We start from the raw sequence: 27,801 nt of genomic DNA, 5'->3' as shown, positions 1-27,801 counted from the left end.
AGTAAAACTTTTTACCAATTCTAATTTACAGCTTCCTAGGAATGGCACACTGGCTACAACACTGGACTTAAGAGCCCAAGGGCCCTTTCAAAATTTAAGGTATTCTCAAGCTTATTTATACAAGCCTGAATTTTGCCCATCAAACACATATAAAGGCAATGTACTAAATGACAGAAATGAGAAGAAATGATGTGTGAGTGTCATCTGGCATTTCCTCGGGCAGCACAGTGTAACAGGGAAAAAATAACAGTGTAGGGGCCCATAGCTGTGACAACACAAGCTTGGCTCAATCACATAATCTTTCTAGAACTCAGTTCTTTCACTTATGAAACAAAGACAATACTTTACAAGCCCATGTGTTTAGGATTAAAGATATTGCATATAAAACATGCAGTGTACTGGCATAAAATAAATATTATGCCAATATTAGTTATTATTAGTTGTAAGAAACAAGTTGAGTAGGCATTGAAGGAAACTTTGGTACTCTGGTTTCTTTCTCTCTCTCTCTCTCTCTCTCTCTGGAGCTCTGCCTCTATCTTAAAAAAAAAAAAAAAAATCAAGTTGATTAGTTTGTTCCATCCAATAAACCACTGAAACAACTGTGCTTATCAGTTTCCAGATTCATACTGAAACAGAAAACAGTTAAAAAGTCTTTATTGATGTAAGCAACCTTAAAGACAGAGAGGGTCAAATATTAATGAGAATATTAACATAATAGGTCTATTAGTATATTTAAGGTCTTAAGACAGTATTGAAAATCGACCTTCCCATAACAGACACAGAAATGCCATTAATTTGCAAAACAGGATTGGAGTGTATACAGGAAAAAGTAGTTAATTTGAACAATCAGGATTTAATCATGAAAGCAAGCTGGAAAACTAGAAAAACATAACATAGAAGTAAAAAATGAAGCTCTTCAAATTAAAATATACCAGTAGGAAACTGGATTTGTTATAATAGCAATACCTACTACATTAAACTGAGATTTCACCAGTATTTCTTATTATTAAAAGCTGTATCATTTAGCATAGGATTTTAAGTGATCAGTAGAGACATCTTTGTTCTACAATATGTAATAATACTTAAAGAATAAATTTTGGTTGGGGGTAGATAGCATAATGGTTATGCAAAGAGACTTTCATGCCTGAGGCTATAATCCCCTGCACCACCGTAAGCCAGAGTTGATCAGGATTCTGGTTAAAAGAAAAAAAAAAAAAAAAGACACAAGTTTAACTGTTAAGATTCATTATGAGAGTTGGGGAGATAGCATATTGGTCAGGTAAGAAGATATCCACACCTGAGGCCTCAAAGTCCCAGGTTTGATCCCCCAGACCACCACAAACCTGAGCTAAACAGTGCTTTGGCAAAGATTAAAAAAAAAAAAAAAAAAAAAAAACAAGAGGATCCTTTGTATGATGACAAATATATGCAGCTCTTTCTACACTGAAACCTAGTTGATAAATAAAAACACTGGCGTAGTAAGGTAAAAAAGTTAACTCTTGGCCATTACTTCTAACTGTCCAGAATGTGCTACACTCTGTATTTTATTCCCCACCCCACCCGGATCAGTATTTTATATAGAAAGAGGAAATATTTGGAGAATAAGGTCCCAAGTGATCATAAAGTTTAAAAAAGCATAATACTCAGCCCTGTCTATATTGAAAAATTAGTAGTAGCTCTTCCTAACAGCAGAAATTCATTTTTAAAACAAAGATATTCTGACTCTACAAAGTCCTTGATACCCTGTCTGAGCAGACGGCCTACAACAAAATGGAAGATCCCTGTTACAGCAAACTATCACACTGGGTGCCTCAATGCCCAGCACCTCACGCGCATTACTACAGTGATCACTTGTGTCCAAATACAAGCATACTCCCACTTTCCCAAATTACCAAGGATAAATCATGATTAATTTAGGTTCCATTGTCAATTATATTTCTCATATTTTGTTATACATGAAAAACAAATGCTCTATGAAAACCGGCCACTAAATTGTAACTCTGCAATATGAACATTTAAGTAAGTCAGGAAGTACCTTTTTTAAGTTTATCAAACAGGCAAAAATATTACGGTTTCAGAGGCTTTTCAAAATATTCAAACAAATGTTTCTAAATAAAAAATAAAACCAGGAAAAGGATAGCCATGAAGAAAGATAGCCATGAGTAAAAACAGAAAAGGATTATGAATCATTAAAAAAAATAAATTAAATAAATTTAAAAAAAAACAGCTATAAGACAAGGAAAGTATTGGGGGGGGGAGTGGAAAAGAAAAAAATATCTATCAGAGTTGGGTGATGGCTCGTTCAGCTTTGCCAAGTGAAAGGGCCCTGGCTTGTGTCCCCAGCTACCACACAGGAACACCACACAACGAGCGGGAAGCCTCCAAAGTGCCAGCGTGATGCTGGGCTAGCTACCTGCTCTGTCCCTCTGCCCACAGCCTCTGTCTCTTCACTCTCTATCTACAGGAGAAAAAGAGTCCACTAGGATTCTGCAAATGAGGGCAGAAGAGAAAGAATAATGGTTATGAAAAAGACTTTCATGACTGAGACTTCAGAGTCCCGGGTCTAATCCCCCACACCACCATAAACCAGAGCTGAGCAGTGGTTCTGGTGGGAAAGGAATGGGGAAGGGAGAGCAAAGGTGAAAGTATACTGTGCAGATGTGAAACGCCAGCAAAAAAAAAAAAAAGTATTCACACAAATAATGGACATGTATATTACCCAGGTTTCTTTACACTCAAACTTGAGTACCTACTAGACTTTTTGTGGTAGGCACATTTCATTAATTGTTGTTTTCAATCAATTTCTGCAGTTTGCTTAATATGTATAAAGAATATACTGTAAAACCAGACCAAAAAAACATCCAATTGTTCAATTTAATTGTTTCCCAGCTTTCAAAGTATACATTCATTGTGCTGAAAATATACTGGAAAGTTTCTAAAATACTAAGAAATACTATGAATAGACTGAAGAAAACTAGAATGAGTCCAGATGGACCCTGACCAACTGAGTACATTTAATTCCCATTAACGATAATAATGAGAAGCATGCAGACATTTTCCTCAGAACCATATGTGACCAGATTGTAAGTAATCAAGTAAAATCAGCCTTCTGAAAAACTTACGTGACCCAGCCTTAACATTGGAGGGTCAACGCCCCAGTCTATAAACATCTTCTTTACTTCCAGTACTGCAATCACAGTCACAGTAACACTACATGTAATAACCCCACATACACTTGTTTTAACATATAATAATTTATAAGAAACACTTACTGGGTAACTTTTTTGGATGGATGGAAGGATGGGTTCAGGTAGGGCTATAAAAAAAAGAAGTTTAAAGCTTCCGTGATTCACAGAATTCACTTTACAAAGCAAGTATTTGTTAGCTACACTCCAGGTATGAAACAGTCAGGGTTTCTACTACAATTGAAGTTTTCGTGTATTTTGTGCAACCTATTCTGATTCCTAAAATATTTCGTTCAAAGTCTAAGCTGACAATTTGAGGGTTAGTAATAAACTATATATATTCCCCTTTAAGCCAACATTCCTTATATGGCTTTAGAATAATAGGCTACCCTACCAGTAAACGGACACACATCATTTGGTGCAACATGAGCCATATCTACACAAGATAAGCAGGACGAGAACTGCTCCACAGACACTGAATGAACAGTGTTCAAATAGATGTAGATATTCTAAGCGTGACTTCTCAAGTACAGGTCAATAATATTACATAATAAAAGACTAAGTTCCATCACAGCTGTCCCTTATTTGTTTCTAACAAACATTACCAAAATCAAAAGTCTCAAGAAATTGATGTAATGGAAACAACTTTAACTCAGTTTGCTTTTAAGTAACACATCAGTAAAGTTTAGACATCTTAATTGAGAGATTTGTACCACTGTGCTATAAAAAAAATACAAATAATTCATTATTATCATGTTATATTTCTAACCATCATTCTTCACCCTCCAATAGCTTTACCCAAGTGCAACCTATCTAAAAGTGCTAACAGAACTTTCACATCATTATAACATATACAGGCTAATATGAAAGGTATGGTGCCTAACAGTCATGATATAAAAACTTTTTAAAAAATAATAATCTTTAACTCTAGGGCTTTACAGGTTAAAATTACAGGTGGGGTAAGGAAACAGCATACTTAACTTTTATAGCTTTAAGTAAATCATGTATAACTCTAAAGACAAAGAAGAGGATATGAATTTAAAAAGGGATAAAGAAAAGGTACAGAAAATTAGAAAAAAAATAGTCATCACTCTAGAATCATAACTAGGAGAGAAAATAAATATTAAGCACTATTGGGTTATCAAAAAAGTCATGATACGTGGGTTTTTTAATAGATCTACTCTTTAGAATAGGTGCGTGTAAATGCTTCAGTCATACTGCATCCTAAATCTCAACTACAAATAAACAGTGAAAACACAGCAGCTGATGATAGATGAGTGTTTGTCCTATTTTATTTCATAAGAAATATTCCTGGACTGGGAGGTAGCTCACCCAGCCGTCTGTACATTTTACCATGCACAGGCCCAGGCTTGAGCCCTAGTACCGCATCCAAGTAGCAGAGTCAACACCAGAGGGGAGCGCTATGAATGCTATAAGAGTCCTGTGGAATACCTTCTCTTTCTCTGTCTCTCTCCTCTCACAAAAAAAAATAAACAACAGAAAACATTTGGCCATGGAGGCATTTCAGTGGTAGCATACATGCACAAGGTCCTAAGGCCATCTCCAGACACTGTATTTTAAAAAAGAAAGATTTCTAATCTATTCATGTTTAAATAAAAGTAAAATACAATGCACAAGAGGACAATTCCCTAAAAACACTGAAATGTTTTAAGACTGAATTGCAAAGCTGGACAAGTGTTAATTGATAAGATAAGTAGTACCCAAAATAGTTTGTATTCAGACCCTTTTTCAGAGGTAAATGATCAAAGTCTTTTTATTACTGACCAAGAGTGGTCAGTAATAAAATGCATTTAATAAATTAACTTGATCTTAATAGCAAAGAGGAAGATTTTTAATGGCTGAATCATAAAGCTTAGGCCCATATGTCTTTCATACTAACTTGAAAATGTTTATCTGATTTCATCATTCAAATATAAACTATCTTTCTCTACATATAATAAAACATCCGTCAGTGCGGTGACATACAAAGAAAGCAAATATTATTGTGAATCAACAGCACAGCGTAAATTCTGGCACAAACCTTTCCGTATACTTGTATACATATGAATATATACACAAATTCCAACACAGTTTTTATTTTTGAATAAAATTGGCATCATGTTGTATATGACGACTTAGTATATACCATAAATTCATTTTATCATTAAACAGCTTAAAAACATGATTTTGGGTGTCTATATACATTTCTTAGTCAGTTAAGAATTTAACCATTCCTCCCAGTCCAAGAACTTAAATTATTTCTGATCTTTTAATATTTCAATAAACACCACAGAAGCAGCAGCCTCCCTTATAAATTCATATATGTAGCCCTAATTCTTAGGTTAGGATCAATTCCTACAAAGGGAATCAACTAGATTGGTAAGAAAGGATAGGAACATAAATATTAGAACAATGCTATTTAAGTTAGATATATGGGGGGGGGGGGGCAGTTCCCACAGCAAAACATACACAAGAACCCAGTGTGGAGACCCTAGTCACCTCAGGGGAGGACTTGCATGGAGAACACTGGAACAGTCATGGAACATGTCATGGAACAGTGCTGTGGCATCTCTCCCTATCTGTCTGTCTCTCACTCTCTACCTAAAAGAAGTGAGGCCACTGTTAACTGTGTGATCATGCAGGCACAACGCCCAGCAATAATCCTGGTGACAAGTAAAACCAACTGGAAATATTAGTGCAGCAGCAGAGCTCAGCATTTGTAGACAGGAGGTCCCAGCTTCCAACATCAGCACGGTATATATCAGTGTAATGCTCTGCTTGATTCAATTTTCCTCTTGCTAGTAAATAAATAAATCCTTTTTAAAAATCTAACAAAATAAGTATGATAGATAGATCATTAACCCAGAATAAATCAAAACTTAGTAAATGGACTTCCAGTAACATCAATTGTTTTTAGCCACCACCATGCAAGGCCATAGGTAATAAAAGGTTCTTTAACCAATAAGAGAATCATTTCATTGCTATCTCAGATGCAAAATTAAACAGATGAATGGTGCGTGAGATTACTTTTATAGGTCTGAACATTCATCTGCCTAAACAGACTGGATCAATAACACATCAGCGAAAGTTCTTTGGGTACAAAGTAATGTAGAAAGCTGCCCCCCAAAAATCCAGTGAAACTTCCAGGGGAAAACATTTCTCAAACAGTCTGAACCAAGAAAACAGGAATTATAGTTTCGTGAACCTTAGGGCAAGGATGTTTTAAAGCAATGCTATCTGAAAATGGAACCAACAGGAAAAGATGTGTTAACTGCATTTGTTTTTAAAATTGTTTTTAAAAAAATCCATTAGTACTTACTTTGTAAATAGTGCAAAACCATCAATACAAGACTATAGCTGTTCAAAGTGCCACGACTGGCGTCATTTATGTCATGGTGACTTGCCCACTTCTTAATCACAAGTGCTAACGGACGAACTCGATTCTCAACTGAAAGCAAAATTAAAACTTAAAAATGGTAAGATCATTGAAAGCTTCCACCAATCCCCAACCACATACTAACAGAATGCTGCCTCTCTGCATAGTGAAGCTTGTGTTCACCATAAACAGACCTTGCTTTGAAAATGTATCTTAGTAACTTTTTTTTTTTTCTAGTTTTTCTTTTTTTTTTTTTTTTTTTAATATTTATTTTATTTATTTATTCCCTTTTGTTGCCCTTGTTGTTTTATTGTTGTAGTTATTATTGTTGTTGTTGTCATTGTTGTTGGATAGGACAGAGAGAAATGGAGAGAGGAGGGGAAGACAGAGAGGGGGAGAGACAGACACCTGCAGACCTGCTTCACCGCCTGTGAAGCGACTCCCCTGCAGGTGGGGAGCCGGGGTTCGAACCGGGATCCTTATGCCGGTCCTTGTGCTTTGCGCCACCTGCGCTTAACCCGCTGCGCTACAGCCCGGCTCCCTCTTAGTAACTTTTTTAATGACCAGTTTAAAAATGTCTTCTCTCATCCTGTAACTATAGTAGCTATAGTAGCATGGTTCACAGGAATGACATAGAGCAGAGTGAGATGTGCATAAACAACATTAAAGCTGTGTCAATACTCACTATAAACATCTTTAAAAATGGAGTAAAGAATGAACAGAAAAGCTGTTGGGGGGAAAGGAGACAACTTACGATATGCATAAGTTCTGAGAAGGAAAGTGTTTCTTATTCCAACAATATTGTTTACATTCAAGTCAAACTCCACACAACTGTTAAAAAAAAATATATATAACTTCAGCTCAATCACAAATTAAAATATTAAATTGATTCTAGTAATCAAACTATGTCTACCACATTCACTCAATGATGCAAAACAGCATAGGTTCAGAGGTTAAAGACCTCAATGTAGGTACTGAGTGAGTAAGAATGAAAACACACTACGTCATCTAAGTGTAATCTATGTGTACTCAAAATATGAAACACTTGGGTCAGTGGCTGGAAGTAGTAAGCACACTTATTATAGATACATAAGAAGCTGTACAGATATGACCACTGTCTTGTGATTTATTATTTCCCCCAATAAAATAACTTGGGGAAAAATGAAACAAGATTCCCATTGAAAGATACAGTTTCAATTATTCCCAGGATAAATTTGAAACTTTTATAATCATTTCCAGATAAACAAAATTGTGTGACCAAACACATTTCAAGGCAAGTTGTCCCTCTAAGTTATATATTTTCAGTTAATTTGGAATGATAGCATGACTTGGTTTATTACTACTACTATTGTCATTATTCTTTTGAGAGAGATAAAGAAAGGAGAAAAAGGCCCGAACACTGCTCAGTTCTGGCTTATGGTGGCGCTAGGGATAGATCCTGGGCTTTCAGTGCCTTGGGCATGAATGGAGTTTGCATAACCATGATGCTATGTCTCCAACTAGTAGAATTTGCTTTAAAACAAAAAACAGAAGCCAGGTAAAGTACAGATTGCAAAGAGAAAAGGAGGCAGGGCCGTCTGGTCAGTGCATCTGTTCTGGCCCACTCAGGCTCGCCCAGCCCCACCCCACGGGAGAAGTTGTAGCACTGTGGCGTCTGTCTTCCTCTGGCTTTCTGTCTGGAAAAGTCAGTCCAGATCAGTGACGACCGACCCAGCAATAACAAAAAAGGTTGAGAAGAAATTTTTTTTTTTTTGGTACCAGAGCATTGCTCAGCTCTAATTTTTGGTGGTCCATGGGATCGAACCTGAGACCTTGGAGCCTCAGGCATGAGTGTTTTTGTTTATTTGTATATCTACCATGCTATCTCCCCCGCCCACAATACAAAAAAAGAAAAATAAAATTTTCTGGGCACAGAAGGGGCCTCGGTCAGTAGTGAATAGATGCCACATGTGAAGCCCTAAATTCAATCCCCAGGACCACGTGACAGCACCAAGAATAACACCAAGGGAACTGAAAAGATAATGCAACAGTGTGCTTTGCTGTGTTTCTCTCTCTTTCCCTTTCTCAAAATAAAGAATTAAAAAAGTGGACCAGGGAGGCAGCTTAGTGGTATGACATGTACTGGGTTACCAGCATCTCATTAATAAAATAATAACGGCTCTATCTGTCCATACTGACTTCAAAAAGACTGGTAAACCACATGGTGAAGACTGGCCTAAGCCTCCAGCACCATATGGTTAATACCACACTAGTTCCCTGACTCGGAGTGCATTACATTTTCAAAAGTCAAGAGTTAATCTGAAAATAGGTAGGGTCTGTGGGCAGGAAGTGAAGAAAATAAAAGAATAAAGGACTGGAATCTCGGGGTCTGGCACTGGTACACCTGGTTCAGCGCTTGTGCTATTATACACGAGGACCTGGGAACAGCAGCCAGTGGCAGAGAGGGCGCAGAGGCCGGCGTGCTGCACATCTGAGGAGGGCAAGCACAGAGGGCGCAGAGACCAGTGTGCTGCACGTCTGAGGAGGGCAAGCAAAGCTGGGCCCCAAGCCCTGAGCAACAGCATCCACGCACCTGTCTCAGACTGGGAGCTAGAAGCGCAGCAGGAGAAACACACAAAGCCATGTTCAAACGCCACCTCCCACTGGCCCCACCACATATAAACAATGCAGCATACATGTAAACTCGCGTAGGTTCTTTAAAATTCAATACTCGCAAATACTCAAAATTATCAAGCAGAATAAATAAGCACAGGAAAAAAGCCATTTCAAAAACAATGAAATGATTTCTAAAAGCTAGTAAAGATAAATATTTTAAACTATGTGTATCAAAAGGCTAATTGAAACGATCTAAAGTAACTGCAAAAAGAATTCAACAATTACCTGACTTTATCCCTGAACTTCACAATTGGCACTTTAGCTCTGATCAGCTGAGGTCTCTCAATGTAGCCAGCTGAAAGATAAAAGATGATGTGAGTATCTACAGTTCTTCCAATTCATAGTTTTCCAATGCTTAAAATAATACTTTACTAAGCTACCACAATGTAATAAATGGCATTTAATAAAGAATGCAAAAAAGAAAGGACATTATTGGATTCTCCTTAGACTAGAACTTCCAAAATCAATGAGGAGAGCTTTACTTTTCAGTGTTTCAGTTATTTTCAGATGTGCTCTAATATCTACTAAGCATTAAAGAAGTTCAAAGTGAAAAGTATCTAGCATCAGAATAAACTCTGACGCAGCAAATGGCAAAACATAGAGCCAAAGAAACCCTATTAACCATTATCATTTGCAAAGACCTAATCTAAGAACCTGGGCCTCTCCTGAAGGGGGGGGGGGTGGCAGGGGCAGGAGAAGCTCCATGAACGGTGAAGTCGTGTCATAGTCGTGCCACAGTCGTGCCACAGTCGTGCCACAGTCGTGCCACAGTCGTGCCACAGTCGTGCCACAGTCGTGCCAGTCGTGCCACAGTCGTGCCACAGTCGTGTCACAGTCGTGCCACAGTCGTGCCACAGTCGTGTCACAGTTGTGTCACAGTCGTGTCATAGTCGTGTCACAGTCGTGTCATAGTCGTGTCATAGTCGTGTCATAGTCGTGTCACAGTCGTGTCATAGTGTCTTTCTCCCTCCCTCTCTGTCTTCCTTCTCTATTTCTCTGTCTCTATCCAAAGAAGGAAGGAAGGAAGGAAGGAAGGAAGGAAGGAAGGAAGGAAGGAAGGAAGGAAGGAAGGAAGGGAGGGAGGAAGGGAGGGAGGAAGGGAGGAAGGGAGGGAGGAAGGGAGGAAGGAGAGAAATGCAAAGAAAAAGAAAGGGAAGGGAGGTAAGGTGAAAGGGAGGGAGGGAGAAAAGAGAAAGATTGATTATACAGACACTGAGCCCCAGCAATAATCCAATAACCCTGGTGACAAGAAAAAAATAAGCAAAATTTAAAAATAAAGATCATATTGGCAACAGTCTTAACTTAGGAATGCTTGCAACATGACGTATGGGCAGTAATTCATTCAAGTAAGTGTGATTTATAAGAACTCATCAACACAGTTCAGCCCATGAAAGTTTATTTTTTTCCCGCTAAATTCAAAGTAATACTTATTCACTGGAGAAAATTAAGAAATGTTAAAATGTATTTTTAATGAAAATGAATTCTGCAAACATTTCCAGGATGAACAATTTCCCAATGTTTTCAATAAAATAGTAATAGATTTAAAGAATGGAAGGTTTTGTTACAATGCTTTCAACAATAAAATCATAAAATATATCAAAATTCACATAAAATTTATAAGCAGATTCAGTGAGGCTTAATGGAAAATAAAATTAGGGATTAAAAGTCTTGAGTTCCAAATATTTTCCAAGTAATTTTCTCAAGAAAATATACTTATTCACTGATCACCCGTCTCCTGAACCATCAAAAAACAACCAACAACCCCCTCAGAAAGAAAGTCTTCACTAAATTATATGATAGCTAAGGCCTCTGTCATGTTTAATATTTTACGATTCTAACGACAGCCAGCTAGGAATACTATGCCAAGGAGAAACTTGATAAGCAGAGGTAGCTCCCTTCTCTCCCTCTCTGTCTCTCACCCTCTGCTAGCAGGGGTGTTGGGGGGAGAATAAGACAGAGACCACTGAGAGGAGTGAAACACAAGTGTGAAGCCCCAAAAGAAAAAGAAAAGGAAAAAGAAAAACAAAAACCCAGACCTAAAGCATTAATTATACCTTTTACACATGTGAATGTTTAAACCCACAGAAATAATCCACATGATTCCTTTCTTTCTACAACAAATCAAAGTAATTCGAAGGCAGGAGAGTGGTTCTTAGCTTGTATTCTCCAGTTCAGAGCGTGGCAAATAAGAATTATGTGCTGGATGGACAAATGTCATCCCACCATCACACAGTGGGGTTTCAATTATACAGTCTTCTGCTGGAATTTTTTAAAGACAGAAACAAAGAAGGCAGAGAGAGAGAAGTGACCACAGCAAAGGCTGGGTGACATCCTAGCTGAGCACGCACACCGCTCATGAGTGATATCATGTGCAAGGACTTGGCCGCCCCCACCCCCGCCTGTCCCCAACTGTCAGTGGTGCTGCCGGGGTTTTCTCTCTCTCTCCCACTCCACTCAATTTCTATCTGTCCTATAGAGGGAAGGATGGAAGCAAGGAAGGGAGGAAGGGAAGAAAGGAGGGAGGGAGGGAGAAAAACAGCTGCCAGCAGTGGACTCAGCCCGCAGGCAGGCACTCAGCCCCAGTGATAACGCTGGTGGCAGTGAGAGCACGGCACCGAAGCGTCCTTCAGTGGGGGACAGACTTGAGTCTGGGTAAACACACATGGCAAAGCAGTGCACTACCAAGGGAACTACTTCACCACTCCTACTATGTGGAAATTTAAAATCTGAGACGGCTTAACATGTGGATCACAATCAATTTAGTATATTCAATGAATAATATATTTTAATAAGATAACCTAAATGAATATAGTACACTGTTGCCCATGTTCAGTGATCATATTTTTAAAATTTGATATCATAAAGTTCACTCATTGTAAAGCATATGAAATTTATTCTCCCTCACATGAACAGCTGAAGGGCTTTGTCTGTATAAATATTCTGTGTTTTTTTTAATAGATACTTTGCATAGTATCTACTTCTAATTATGCTATAGCTTCCCTTTTAGTCTATAATCTTTAGAGAAAAGATCTGGAGCTTAAAGCTGTGATTTCCCCCAAGGCATTCAGTGACATCTTACAAATAAACTCAATATCAAATTTTCAAATAAATGATTACTCTTCTTTTTAATAAAAGTTAAAAAGAATTCATTTGAAAAAATAGGATCTATAGTATACCCATCCTAACCAGAAAATAAACAATTCTTATCAGAAAGTAAAAAGTGAGAGAAATTTTAAATAAATATGTCAGGCGACATATGAATTTGAGGCATGTCAGACTTACAAAGTCTAGCACAGAAGTGTTTATGGACTAAGGTGAGTATGTGCCGTGCTTCGGTCTTCTGATTTACCTGAAAAAAACACTGACAAGTTAAAAATAAAGTGTTTTTCCATTATCTTCCTAAACTTAGTGTTTTATTTCTTAATGTAGATCAGCAAAAAGAGAACACAGAAAGAAATATGGGGTCTTTCTTTTCCTTTTGAATTATTTTTCAATATGCTCTAAAAGTGCCTTAAAGGAAAAGGCAGCCTTTCACGTTGTCTTTCACATCAAAATTTGTAAATCAATTCCCGACTTTCAATGCAAAACACAACTTTGAAAGAAATATGGAAGTACTGTTATTTTCCCTCTAATATAAATGTGCAAAATTCTATTTCCCCTAAGAAAAGTTAACCAAAATCTAACCCTCTAACATGTTTTGTTCCTCTGCCTAGACTATGAGCTGTTTAAGGGTGAAAGCGTAAAACCTCTGGTTTCTAGGTATAAGTATCAACGGTGATACTACGACTACTACATGTGAATAACACTGAAAGATGAGCAGGGAGCGCCTGAGTATATTCTAAATGCACAAGAGAAAACTTTAACTAAAGCTCTAACAGTCACCACTATTTATTATTTCTGATTTAATTTTTTCCCTTGATGTTATTTCAAAGCCTAAGGGAAAAAAAACCAGTTTATTTCCTATATTTAATCTCTGATTTACAGTAACAAGAAGTTAATTTTGCTAACAAAATTATAGGAATAGCAATGGTTTGTATTACCATTCAGTAGGTATCTCTTAGATTTTAAAGGAGTAGAATATAGTAGGGAACATTAAAACTATACTAAAATGTATCTCTGGTAATTCAGAAAGACCTCAGCATATTACAGAGCTGTTTCAGGTCATCATAATGAACACCAATCGCTATGGCATTACAGATATACAAGAGTAACAGTTACTGAGGAATTCAAATAAGCATTAAGTTTAAATAACAAGATTTCATTACTAAATAGTTTTTAAAAACAAAGCCAAAATATCAGAGAAAAAAATGTGCTAAATCACAATAGTCATACTGGAAGTTTCAGTATTCTCTTTCCGTAATCCTGAAGAATCTCATACCATAATGTTTTTAAAGGGAGGAAGAAGATTAAAAATGAAATCACTGAGTTCGAACGGCGAGGGAGCACATTAAGGCGGTGCTGCTGACGCGTTCTTCTCGGCAGCGTCCTGGCAAACCATGCAAGCAGCGGCGTTGCAGACTAGAGGCAGAGTTCTTTAAAAACACGTAGTGAAGCCATCTCACTTTAACAACTTAAAACTAAGCCAAGGCCAGAAATCCTGCTGTGCTTGCTGGGTACAGGTCTTAGAGCCTTATGAAAGATTTCCTGGCTAGCCTTAAGTAACCAGACAAAGAATCCAGAGAAGTCATTCAAGCAAAGTAAGTTCTTTTCCTCATGGAATTTCACATGACAGTCCTCCAACAACTTACTATGAGAGCACGCTAGGAACAAACGTCTCATTACTTACTGGTTCTTCTTTAACAACAAGGCATAAGTCACCATCACTGGTCCGGGTGCCAAATCCATTTAAAGAGGACCCAACCAGAAAAAGTCTGCTTTCTAGAGAAACATAATCATAGAACAGTATTTAAAATTTGAAATGGGAATGTGTATACATAGAGGGCAAGCAAAATAAGGGAACATACGTGGAAATAACAGCTGAATTTCTCTCTGTAGCTCTGTTCGACATAGTTCTTTCTTCTTTAAATCACTAATTTGCTGCTGGCATGCTTCAAACAACTCCAGTATCTGCTGACTCAACTTGAATTTACCACAAAAAAGGGTAAAAATGATGTTAAGAATGTAAAGGTGATTACCATACTAAGAAGTACAAAACCACACCAGATTTTTTTCCCCTCTCTCTGACCCTCCCCACTCTCCACCAGATTTTATTTTTAATATACATAATCTTCTGAACACTTTTCAGCACAAAATTCTTACTAGAATGATAAGTTACTTAGTAATTGAAATAGCTTAATAAAGAAAAGTTTCACTGACAAGTCACAGATAGTTTCCTCACTATAACTCACAGGTGGGTAAATTACCATCTTTGGATACTGCCTATGTTTGTATGTTACATGAAGAATAATTCTAATAGTTTACAAATTGTCATTAAAAACATGTAATCCAAAAATATGCAAGAAACCACAGGCGAGTATCAAAGTCCAAAACATTTATTACCACGTCCTTGAAAGAAGTCTGAACCTCTGGAATACACAATATGAACACCAAATAAAACAGGTTTTCAAAGAAAGGTCCCTAAGTATGTTCATACAAACTACCCTCCTCCCTATTTTCACAGTTCTGCCCTGAATACTGTCTTCGTGAAGCTATCTACAGAAAGTGCTTGTATCTATAGATACAGTTCTTATCTACTACTGATATGGTTTCACTTTTCCCCTCCAAGTCAACTCTGCCCATCACCACAGATTATTCCCTTATCTATAATGAACATTTGTTCATCATTTCTAGATTTTTGCTTAATCTCCTCTTACCAGCATCATGGTCTCATAAGATAATGTGGTCCTTACAATATACTAGGACTTCTTTCTTTCATTCTAAAAATTCAAGTTCCCAATACATTTCCTTGGTTTTAATCCCATTTAATTCTCTGACTCCCTTAAACCTGTTCCAGCACCCTGAAAAAATGAAGATTCTCTTGAATTCTGATTCCTTTCTCCTTACCACCCACACCTACATGGAAATATTCTCTTTACTCTCCTGTATATACCTTACTATTGGCCTCTTAACGCAATGTAAAATCTTCATCTTAAATCAATACCAACAACCACATTCTCTACTTTTATATCTGAGTTACTAAGAACTAAAACTTGAAAAAAGTAATAAAATCACAAAATTGATTATCTTTCCAATTTTAGTTTAAAAACAAAGTTCAGCCTATAATATCTAATTATATACTGTCCTCCTCTGTTCATTGTTACCATGTAAAATTCTCTACTATCTTCTTCAACCTGCCTACACACACCTCAATTTCTTTAATGAATAACTTCACACTAAAAAGTCTACTAAGCTGGAGGTGTAGGTCATTATCCCAGTGCCTTCACATGTCTGTGCATGAGCTATGTCTTTTTCCTAAATAATATTTACTTTGCCAGACAGATCTGTCATAAAAGTTTAAATTCATTTCTTGATATTGATACTTTTGTCTTCAAATTAGGACAAAATATTGATAGAATTGAGAAAATGTCCATGCCCCCGAAAACCTGATTTTTTTTTTTGGTTAGTATGTTAAAATATGTTTTTGTGTGTGGACAGAATGTACAGTGTTCTTAATTCATAAAATAACAAGCTATTGGGAGTCAGGCGGTAGGGCAGCAGGTTAAGTGCACTTGGAGAGAAGTGCAAGGGCTGGCTGAAGGATCCCGGTTCAAGCCCCCGGCTCCCCACCTGCAGGGAAGTCGCTTAACAGGCAGTGAAGCAGGTCTACAGGTGTCTTTCTCTCCCCCTCTGTCTTCCCCTCCTCTCTCCATTTCTCTCTGTCCTAACAACAATGACATCAATAACAACAACAATAATAAAAAACAAGGGCAACAAAAGGGAAAATAAATATTTAAAAAAACCAAGCTTTTGGCCAATATAAATTTCTGACTTCCCCCTAAACTCTGATTGCTCTTACACTTACTGGTCAAGAACAATTGCCTAATAAAAGATGAGAGATTAAAAAAAAAAAAAAAAAAGTTCAATGATGATGATTTATTAAGTCTTAGCCTAGGCCTACATTTTCTTTTATTTCTTTTTAAATATTTTATTTATTTTTAATGAGAGAGACTGAGATCAGAACACTGGTCAGTAACGATTTATGGGGGTGCTGGGGATTGAACCTAGGACAGAATTAAGAAAGCAACTATAAAATGTAAATGATCCCAAACAGCTGTAGCTATCGAGTGAGAAGAACAAAGCTGGAAGACCACTATTCTGTTACAAACCCCTACAATGGCTAAAGCAGTGAGGTGTTGGCATAAAAACAGATGAACATAACACAGTCCAGAAATAAGTGCACAACTACAAAGTTAACTCTTCTTGGGTAAAACACCAAAGTCTATACAACAGGAAGAGGACATTCTGACTATACATCCCCGTTTTTCGTACATCCAGTTACAACATATTCAAAATCAACTGCAAATGGATTAAAGACTAAAATGTAAACCCTGAGACTATAAATGACCTAAAAGAAAACATAAGAGGAAAGTTCCTTGATATTGCTCTTGGGAATGATGGTTTGGATTTGATACCTAAAGCACAGAGAAAAAGCAATGAACGGAAGTCGGGCAGTAGCACAGCGGGATAAGCGCAAGTGGGGAAGCGCAAGGGCCAGCTGAAGGATCCAGGTTATCCTGGTTCAAGCCCCCTGGCTCCCCACCTGCAGGGGGAGTCGCTTCACAGGCGGTGAAGCAGGTCTACAGGTATCTTTCTCTCCCCCTCTCTGTCTTCCCCTCCTCTCTCCATTTCTCTCTGTCCTGTCTAACAATGATGACATCAATAACAACAATAAAAAAACAAGGGCAACAAAAGGGAAAACAAATAAATATTTAAAAATTTTTAAAAAGAAAAAGCAATAAATAAATAAATAATGTGACTACATGAACAGCAAGAGAAATAATCAACAAAATGAAAAAAATAATCTACAAAACAGAAGAAAATATTTGCAAGATTTCTATAGCCAATGAATGAATATCCAAAATACATATCAAAGCACAACCAGAGTTACTGGTAAGCTCTGGCTTACGATGATGCCAGGGGATTGAACCTAAAATTTCAGAGCCTTGGGCAAGAGACTCTTTTTGCATAACCATTATGCTATCTGCTCTACCAAAAGTACACACAAATCAACAGTAAGAAAAAGTCAGCTTTTAAAGGGCAAAAGACCTGAATGCATTACTATCAATGGTTCTATAAACAAATTAAAAAAAAAAAAACACCAGAGGGCCAGGTGGTGGCACACAAGGACCCAGGTTCAAGCCCCTGGTCGTGCCACCTGCAGGGGGAAAGCTTCACAAGTGATAAAGCAGGGCTGCTGGTATATCTGTCTCTTTCCCTTCCTCCTCCCCTCTTAATTTCTGTCTGTATCCAATAGTAAATAAGTAATTTAAATAAATAAACCACAATGAACTATCATCTCGCACCTGTTAAGATGGCTACTTATCAAAGTTAAGGGGACTAGGTGGTGGCATGCATAACACCATTCACAAGGACCCAGGTTCAAGACCCCCACTCTCCCATCTCCAGGAGGGTCACTTGTGGTAAAGCAGATCTGCAGGTATCTATCTTTCTCACTCCCTCTCTATCTCCCCTCCTCTCTCAATCCTGTCAAATAAAATAAAAGGAGGGAAAAAAAGAAAGAAAAATGGCCACCAGGAGTGATGGATTTATAGTGCTGGAGCCCGAGCAATAACCATAGTGGCAATAAAAATAAACACAGAATTTAATTAAAAAGAAAGTTTAAGTGGTCCGGGAGGTGGCGCAGTGGATAAAGCATTGGACTCTCAACCATGAGGTCCTGAGTTTGGTCCCCGGCAGCACATGTACCAGAGTGATGTCTTGTCTGGTTCTTTCTCTCCTCCTATCTCTCTCATGAATAAATAAATAAACAAATAAATTCTTTAAAAAGGAAAGAAAGTTTAAAATGTGGAGAAAAAAGAAAATCTATACAATGTTAACTGAAATGTACAGTGGCAGTCACAGTGGAAAAGTTTGGAAATGTCTCAAAAACTTACTAATGGGACTACCGCATGCTACAGCAATGCTGCTTCTGTTGTTGAGTCTCCAGGCCTTAGCGGAGTTTCTGCTATTTCTTTTTGTGGTTGATTTCTAACATTTTCTGTATAATTACTATATTTCAATTTTATGCTGGTTGCTAGGAGCTGAATTAGAAAATTGAATAAATAAAGGTCACTATACCTCTACAGGATCGTTCTCCTTAGCTTACAAATACCATACTTCGTAAATAAGAGTAGTTGTGAAACTGCTAAAAGTGTAAGTCACAGAAAACCTGGCAGAATGCTTAAGGTCTAAACAACCTGGAATAGCCTTAGGGTTCATGGAGGGTGGGGGCGATATTCGCTTCTGCTCTCAGTGTTAAGTAGTAGCCCGTGGTTCACCAAAGCTGATAGTGCAATTCCCCTTAAACCATTATTTATTTACACAGCTCCAAGTCATTTATTTGAAATTATTTAGTTAGCAATATTTTTGATAAATCTCACTCGTTCTGAGTGCATTACTATCTATCTAGTGACTGCTAAATTCTATTATTAACGTTTGCATGTCTTATGACAAACAGGATTAGCCCAAATGAAAATGCCCTTTAATATTTTACTGTAATATTCATATAGAAATTTGTCTTTTTCTACAATAACTCTATTTTCTGACATGCCAGACTTATTTCATTGAGAAATCAATTATTTTGGGCTCTAGTCCCAGATTTTTATGAATCAAGGAAAACCTGATTTCCTGATATAAAAGCCACACTTGCTAAAAATAGCTAGAATAAAATAGCTCAGGAAAAAAAGCTACAGGCAAAAACTTATAGAAAGCTGTTAAGTAGTATTTTAAACAGTGCAAAAAAGGCATGTCCTACTTAATCCAAAGAATTAGGCATTTCTGATACTTGTACCAACTTTTCAAAAGATGAAACTAATGTCTAGCATTATTATCATTACCTTATCTTTGGCCTCAGGCAGTGTGATTTCTCTAGGTTCTAAAAGCGGTATTTCTCGAAAAGGTGGAACACATCTGACTATATCTGGTATATAGTGTGTGTGAAACAGTGGCGGCATGGAATATCTTCTTTCCCCAGATAAAGGCACTAAGTGGTTAATTAGAGTTGGCTCTTGGTGGGGTGAATGGAACCGCTGTCGTTTACCATCAAGAGGAAGGTTTTTTTCATCGCTTAATCTCCTGGAAACAAGCAATATACCTTAGTAATTAAATATAAACAAGCATTCTGATAAACAGGAAATAATTTTTCTATACAATACATAACAATGCTAATTCAGCAAGCTCTCTCTGAAGCTTAAAATACTCAATTTCAGTACAAGAGAACCCTAGCAAAACCTTTCAGTAAATAAACTAAGGAATGAAGCAAGTGATTTTATTTTGTTTGTTTATTTGTTTGTTTGTTTTTGACTCAACATTCTCTGACTGTCATTATACTTCCATCTGTGCTGGTTGCTAGGAATCCAAAACTGAATAGACCAGTTACAAACACTCTTGAGAGCTTCTTTTGGAAGAAATGAGTAACCATGCATAAACGAGAAAATCAACTACGTATGTATACGTAGTGCTAGTCTCTTGAATTTAAACTACTCCAGTGTTTCCTTTTTGGCAATGAAAACCCTGCAGGAAAACACGCCTTTACCTCTGACCTTGGGAGAACTATGACAGTTTCTGCTGGAGGGTGACAGAACACAGAACTCTGGTGGTGAGAATGGTATGAAATTATACCCCTGTTCTACTAACATTTTGTAGATCGCTAATAAAAATATACATTTTGTAAATAAAAACAACTCCTTTGAGTGAACGTATTTAATGTTGGTTTCTGGCTCCTCTACCAAAAGATCTGCCCCATGTAGAAGCCTCCTCTATAATTACTATTCAGTGTGCAGTTTTACCGGAATAAAATTGAAATACATCAAGCACCTTCTTTACTAGAAAGGTGTTATGGGTTGAACCGTCTTCCCTCAAAATCCATGTTTAATTCCTAGATCCCAACAATTCAAAATACTACTATGTTACTCTACTTGCAGACATGCTCCTTTTCTTGTGTGTGGTGTCAAGAGCCTTATGCGGGCATGATTTTACCAGTATGGATCACAGAGTGTGTACACAGACAGATGGCACCCCTCCCAAATGAGCAACCTTTCAAATCCAGGTCAGAAAAGTAGTTGAAATGGAGTCACTACAATGAGCCTTAATTCAAGGAGTTGACTATGACCTTAGAAGACCAGGACTCAGGGGAGTCGGGTGGTAGCACAGGGGGTTAAGCGCACAGGGCGCACCGGCATTAAGGATCCCAGAACGAGGCCCCAGCTCCCCACCTGCAGGGGGGTAGCTTCACAGGCAGTGAAGCAGGTCTGCAGGTGTCTGTCTTTCTCTCCCCCTGCCTTCCCCTCCTCTCTCCATTTCTCTGTCCTATCCAACAACGACAATGGCATCAAATAACAACAATAATAACTACAACAATAAAAAGGGCAACAAAAGAGAATAAATAAATATTAAAAAAAAAAAGATCAGGATTCAAAAGAGAGAACCAGTCAAGTCAGTACACAGCAGGCAGCCATCTCAAATACCAAAGAGGGAGAGACCTCAGAAGAAATCAAACCTGCCAAGTCCCGAATGCTGTACTTATAACCAGCACAACTATGAGAAATGTAAATTCCTGCTTTTTAAGTCACCCAGTTGTGTGTTATTGTAGCAAGCCTAGCAAACAAACAGAGAGGGTAGTTTTCTGAAGAAATACAGTTTCATTCCATCTAAAATATAGAATGGCAAGAATAATTCAATAACAACAACAAATCCCTTAAAATGTAAAGTGTTGAAGTTAGAAAAGTCTGTGACAACAGTGATCATATACCTTGCAGCAAACAAAGTTTAGGGAATAATGTCCTTACAATTTTAATACATGGCACACTGTTACAGAGTTCTCGGAAAATCAAGTTTTCTTTTAAGTGAAGAAGCACTTTGTAGCCAAGTCCATGGTTCAGCAGTAGAAGAGGAAATTACGCAGATGAGGCCCAAGTTTGACCCCCATCACCACCTATCCAGGAGAGGTACTCTTAACGTTTTTTTCTTCTCTGTCTCTCATAAAACGAAAATGAACCTTTTATTTATTTATTTTTTAATAAAATAAGAAGTACTTACTTCCTTCCTCGATACAGTGGGGAAGTTGAGGTCTGTATCGGACTGACATTTCCATATGTCAACTGCTGTAATGAAACTGCTCTAGATAAGCTGCCAAAAACAAAGAACAGTAGTAATAAGCAACTCTGTCTTAAAGCAAACAACAAAAAAGAACGTAATGCTGAGGACAGACGTTCCTCCAATCTAAATTGATGGCCTTACTTCCACTCACTTTTTTTTTTTTTTAACAAAGTAAAATAGCAACAGAAAGTTCAAAAAAAAAAAATTCAAAAGAAAGTAAATATTTTCTCAGTCAAATGAAAACAAGACATGATAACATTTTCCCTGCCTTCAAAAATCCTTGGGGGGAGAAGGATGCTGGGGAAACAGCATAATGGTTCTGGCAAAAAGACTTTCTGCCTAAGGCATCAATGTCCTAGGTTCAACTCCCAACACCACCAACCCCACCACAAACCAGAGCTGAACAGGGACCAGGTGGTGGCACAGCTGGTAGAGCACATGTTACAATGAACAAGGGTCCAGCCTCAAGCCCTGGTCTCCACCTGTCCAGTAAGCTTCACAAGCAGTGAAGCAGCAAGGGTGGGTGGGTGTGGGGTCCTTCCCTCCCTCCTGCTGCTTCAGCCTTCTCTCCCAGCTGCTGTCTTTTTTTTTTTTTTAATTTCACACAAAAGGATTGTTTAGTGTGAAGACAAAATACAATTTACAAGCAATCTGGCCAAAATATCAGCATACTTACTCTGCATTCTGGAAGTTGAACTGGGCGTCTATCAGCTGCTGGTGCGAGTACAGAGTCGGTGGCAAAGGGAAGAAGCTATTATGTTGCTGATGGCTTGGCGTAAAAGGCGGACGACCCAAAATGGAGTTTGGGAACATGCTCTTGTTCGCTGAGACTGAACATGTATTCTTCTACCTAAAATAAGTTTTAAAACACACGTCGCTGTAACTTAAAAATATTAAACTACCTGGTAACTAGTATCTGTTATATGAGACTGATCACCAAGTTATTAGTTTCATTTGTTGTTATTTTTTGAAGGGTAAACGTAGTTCCTTCGTCACATTTCCGGTAACACAAATCTTTATAATAATAATACGTTTTAAGTTAACCATATTACTATTCAAATGATAGTAAAGTATATGCAAGGTTCTGATTTTCTAATGAATTGACCCTAATGCAAACAAATCTTTGAGGAAACCAAATGATTTCCACCTACTGAAAGCAAAAGTAAATCACCCCAGAGAAATTTAATGAAATCCTGCAGATATTTATACTCATTCTCTCATGTATGTAAACATAAAAGTCATCATATGATCACTCGATTCCAAAGTTTCAATCTTATGGACCAAGCAACTAAGAGAGGGGATGTGCACTGGCTAACAACTACTTACAATTCTCTTCAGCCTACCTAGATCAGGCGGCTAATAGGAGCTCGTGCCCCACAGCAGAGAAGAAGCCCTAGAGCACACAGCAGCCAGAGCTAGTCAATGACCCGTAAGGAGCAAACGCTAACTCCCAGAAGATGACAACCTATAAAAAGCAGGGAAAGGCAACAAATCCAAAATATAGAAGCATAGAAAAATGTAAAAAGTACCAAGTTAAGTCTACAGAGTGAAAGCAGTGTCCTCAGCATACTCTGTCAAGGCAAGCCACTGGAAAATTCACCTAGGGCAACCCAGGAGGTGGCACAGTGGATAAAGAGCGGGGTCCTCAAGCATGAGGTCCTGAGTGTGACACTCTCCCTCTCTCTCACATTAATATATAAACCTTTATATTAAAAAAAAAAAAAGTCAACTATGGGTTAACAATATAGCAGTAATCAGAGAACCTAAAATATAATGTGAAGCCTGCTATCATAAATCTCCTTTACAAATCTTTTTCTAAAATAAATTAAAAAAGGAATAGTCTGAGAAGTGGCACAGTGGATAGATAGGGTAACAGGACACTCACGCATGAAGGAATACTACAGAATCTATCCCATTTCATCTAGGTTGTCCAGTTTCTTTTCTTTATTTCCTTTTTTTTTTTTTAACCAGAGCACTGCTCAGGTGCTTGTAGTGGTGCAGAGGATCGAACCTGGGGACTGTGGAGCCTCAGGCATGAAAGTCTCTCTGCAGAACCATTATGCTATCTCCCCCTGCCCTCCAATTTCTGAAGATAAGGACACTCATACTATTCTTAGCCTTTGTACTCCTGATCATCATTGTAATTTCACTTTTTCACGTTTGTTTCTTTTTATCATGGACCATGGCTCTGTGTGTGTGTGTGTACACTCAGCAAGGACTCTATCAAGTGACCTTTTCAAAGTGCTAGCTCTTATTTTCCCTGACACTTGTGGCTAACTTTCCTTCAGATCGGAAGAGAGACAGAGACAGAAGAGCAGCAACCCCCCTCCCCCCCCCCCCTGCACTGTGAGAGTGTTCCTTCCTGCTTGAGTGTCCTTATACTTTATCCACATGATAGGGTGTCAGACCCACACCTAAGCCTAGTTTCATCCTTGTTTCACAGATGAAATGGGGCATCTTCTTAGAATCATACCCCCTCCCAAGACTGACACAGGAGGAAGTAGACAGCCTGAATAGCCTGATCACTAACATGGAAATCAAATAGGTAATCAATCGAGTTTCCCCAAAAAACAAAAGCTTTGGTTCATGTAGCTTCACTAACGAATTCCATAAAACTTTCAAAGAATAAATACCCATATACTCAAAATCTTGCAAAAACTGAAGGGGAAAGAATTCTACCAATCACACTGTGAGGCGCCTATCACTCTGAACCCCATGGCAGGAAAGCATCTGACACCACAGATGGGTACTCCTGATGGACACTGACATGAATGCCATAAACAAAACCTCAGCAAATCAAATTCCACAATACGCCATCCATAAGGATAACCTTCAAACCCAGGAGGGATTCATCTCAAAAATGCAGGGGAGCAGAGGCTCAACACATACAAATCAATGTAACACACTACAGCGACAAAGAAAACGCCACATGACCATCTCAGTAGATGCTGAGAAAAAAAAAATCCACTAAGACTGAACATCCACCTATGATGAAAATTCTGAATAAAATGAGAACATTCCTCAGCATGATCTAGATTGTATGACAAACCCATGAGTGATATCATACACAGAGATGAAAAACTGAAAGCTTTTTTCCCAAAAATAGATTTAGACAAGGATGTCCACACTATTGTTCAATATGGTTCTGGAAGTCCATGCCAGAGCAATCAGTCAAAATAAAATAATAACAACACACACATACACACACACACACACACACACACACACACACACATATAAAGTAACCCAAGTTGTAAAAAATAATAAGTTAAGCTATCACAATTTGCAAATGGCATGATACTCTACACAGAAAACCCTAAAGACTCCACAAAAAAATACTAGAAGCATTAAGTTCCATGAAATAGGACACAAAATCAAAAAGCATAAATCTGCAGCATTTCTATACAGTTAAAGGAAAAGATATGGAGAAAACATTTTAACTGTTAAGAAAATAAAGACACGCCCCCTGCTCCCCACCTGCAGGGGAGTCACTTCACAGGTGGTGAAGCAGGTCTGCAGGTGTCTGTCTTTCTCTCCCCCTCTCTGTCTTCCCCTCCTCTCTCCATTTCTCTCTGTCCTATCCAACAACAACAAAACAACAAGGGCAACAAAAGGGAATAAAAAAATAAATATTAAAAAAAAAAGACACACAGAAAAGGAAAGCTATCTGTGTTTGTGACTGAAAGAATATTGTTAAAGCAGTCATTCTTCCCTGCAACAATTTACAGATCTGATGCAATCCCCGTCAAGATCCTAATGGGTAGCCGGGAGACAGTTCACCCAATAGAGTGCCCTTTGAAGAGCGTGGACCCACGTTTGAGCCCCCAGCACTAGACCAGGGTACCATGCACAGGACCAAGGAGAAGATCCATGAATGGTGGAGCAATGTTGTGGTAGCTCTTCTCTGTTTTTCTCTCAAGATACTCTTTGTCTTCTTCTACTTGAAATTAAAAAGGAAAAAAAAAAAAAAGAAGAAGAATGGTCTGTTGGAAACCATGGAATTGCACACATGTGGCCCCAGCAACAATAATAAGAGAAATCCCAAAAGCAATCTTTAAGGAAATTGAGCAGACAACTCTAAAATTTGTGTGGAACCACACAAGGCCATGAGTAGTGTCAAAGCAATGCTGACAGAGAGGGAAAAAAAGTTGAGGTACCATGCTTCCTGATTTCAAACTATAGTACAAAAGTCACAGTAACGAAAACGGGGGTGGGAGGGGCTATGATAATGGAGACGCAGACCAATGGGACAGAGTCCAGAAATAAATCCATACAGATATGACAGATAACATATGACAAAGAACCCAAAATCATACAATGGCGTTGGGAAAACTGGTCAGCCTCTTAGAAGAGAGCAAAAAGGAAACTAGACCACTGCCCAATGCCGTACACTAAAATTAACTCCAAATGGATAGACCCAAAATATGAAATACACGGAAGAAAATAGAGGTCATACACTCCAGGAACTTAACATGAGAGATAGGGGGAGGGGTGCAACCCCACTGGCAAGGAAGGAAAACTAAAGCAAGAATAAGCAAAGTGTCATCAAATTTTAAAGTTTTTGCATATTGTAAGAAGCTCCCACTACGATAAAGACACAACCTAGCAAGTGAGAGAAGATCCTTGTAGCCTACACATCTTTTGAGGGATTGACACAGAAACTATATAAAGAAATAATACAGTAAAACAACTCTATATAGAAGTGGTCAAAGATTTTTATAGATACTTCTCTGAAAAAATACATAAATGACCCATAGATATATGAAAAAAAGCTGCTCATAACGTATTAGCAGAGAAACCAAACTGCAGGGGCTGGGTGGTGGTCCACCCGGCTGAGGGCATTGCCCTGCACAGGGACCTGGGCCTGAGCACCGTCTTCATGTGCAGCGAAGCAGGGCTGCAGGCACAGCTCTCCCCCCACTTCCTCCCTCCTGCTCTCCCTTCTCTATTTCTCTCTGTCCTATAAAAGAAGAAAGAAAGAAAGAAGAGGAAAGACAGAGGAATGGAAGGGAGGGCAAAAAGATAAATAAAAATAGAATGGAAAAAATGGCTGCTGGGCTTGATGGATTTGTAGTGCCAGCACCGAGCCCCGGAAATACCGTTAGTGGCAATAAAGTAAATAAACAAACACAGAAAGAAATGCGAATTTCGGTCCAGGTGGTGGCGCACCTGGTTGCGTGCACATGTTACAGTGTGCAAGGACCCAGGTTCAAGCCCCTGGTCCCCACCTGCAGCGGGAAAGCTTCACAAGCAGTGAAGCAGGGCTGCAGGTGTCTCTCTGTCTCAACCCCCTCGCTCTCAATCAACCCCCTCGCTCTCAATTTCTGACTGTCTCTATCCAATAGATAGATTAAAAATAAATAAAGAAATAAAAATTTTTTTAAAAAATGCGAATTTCAACCCAGGAAGTGACACACTGGACAAAACAGTGAACTCTCTAGCATGAGGGCCTGAGTTCAATCCCTAGCATAGCATGTGTCAGAGTAACGCTCTCATTCTTTCTCTCCATCATAAATAAATAAAATTCTAAATGCAAATTAAAGCCAGGAGACACCACCTCACACTTGTGAGAATGTCTTCCATCGGAAAGGCTGGAGAGGGCAGAGGAGACAGCAGTGGCTATGCAAAACCGCTCCCGCCTGAGGCTCTAAACCCCCATGTTCAATCCCTCACACCCCTGCAAGCCAGAGCTGAGCAGCGCTCGGGGAAAATTAATTCCTTCGTTAATTGGAGAGGGGCTGGGTGGCGGCACACCTGCTTGATCGCACGTGTTACAGTGCGCAAGGCCCAGGGTTCAAGCCCCTGGTCACGACCCGCGGGGGGAGCCTGAGCAGTGGTGAATTCAGCAGGACTGCGGGTGTCTCTCTATCACCCCTTCCCTCTCGATTTCTGGCCGTCTCTATCCAGTAAACATACTAAGAATAAGTAAATAAATAAGTGAGAGGGGGGGGCTGGGGGGTTAGTCACTGAGTAGAGCAGACACTCCACAGCCCCGAGCTCCGGCAGCACACGGGCACAGGCGCACCCGGGCGGCGTATCTATCCATGCTGCCTGCTCGTCCCCGCTCTCTCCGCGCCGGCCTCAAGTAGGAAACAAGCACAGAAGATCCACTGGGAGAACAGCGGCAGGAATGGCGGGCCCCGCGCAGACCCTGCCCCGAGCGGCCCAGGCTTAGGGCCCAGAACTCGCAGGCTCGCACCCGGGGCCGCTGGGTGGGCTGAGGCCCCTCGCGTGCTGTGCCGTCGCCCGGGACTCTGGGTCCTACTCTCCCGATGCCTGGACCCAGAGGAGCCCTGGGCGCATCCCCGGTGGCCCTCCGGCCGGCCCACC

The 27,801-nt window shown here is 38.9% G+C and overlaps 1 protein-coding gene across 3 annotated transcripts in view; it reads right to left on the bottom strand.

Moving 5' to 3' along the window:
- Nucleotides 1–22,321, bottom strand: part of TENT2 (terminal nucleotidyltransferase 2) — a 37,303-nt gene extending 14,982 nt beyond the window's left edge. Inside the window, exons 1-10 of one of the 3 annotated variants that reach the window (XM_060201087.1) lie at nt 22,148–22,321; nt 21,412–21,501; nt 19,212–19,449; nt 14,181–14,295; nt 14,003–14,094; nt 12,499–12,577; nt 9,442–9,511; nt 7,316–7,392; nt 6,505–6,633; nt 3,273–3,316 (exon numbers count right to left, since the gene is read on the bottom strand). In XM_060201087.1, the coding sequence (XP_060057070.1) occupies nt 3,273–3,316; nt 6,505–6,633; nt 7,316–7,392; nt 9,442–9,511; nt 12,499–12,577; nt 14,003–14,094; nt 14,181–14,295; nt 19,212–19,449; nt 21,412–21,501; nt 22,148–22,284 (1,071 nt within the window). In that variant the 5' untranslated portion in view covers nt 22,285–22,321. The remainder of the gene's footprint in view (nt 1–3,272; nt 3,317–6,504; nt 6,634–7,315; nt 7,393–9,441; nt 9,512–12,498; nt 12,578–14,002; nt 14,095–14,180; nt 14,296–19,211; nt 19,450–21,411; nt 21,502–22,147) is intronic. The other 2 variants (XM_016186375.2, XM_060201088.1) reach the window with 2 other exon arrangements.
- Between the last annotated feature and the right edge of the window lie 5,480 nt (nt 22,322–27,801).

This window comes from Erinaceus europaeus, chromosome 11, assembly GCF_950295315.1.
Source record: "Erinaceus europaeus chromosome 11, mEriEur2.1, whole genome shotgun sequence".
In the NCBI taxonomy this organism is placed as follows: Eukaryota; Metazoa; Chordata; class Mammalia; order Eulipotyphla; family Erinaceidae; genus Erinaceus; species Erinaceus europaeus.
Note: the sequence above shows the minus strand (reverse complement) of the source record. Positions and strands in the feature narration are given on the sequence as shown.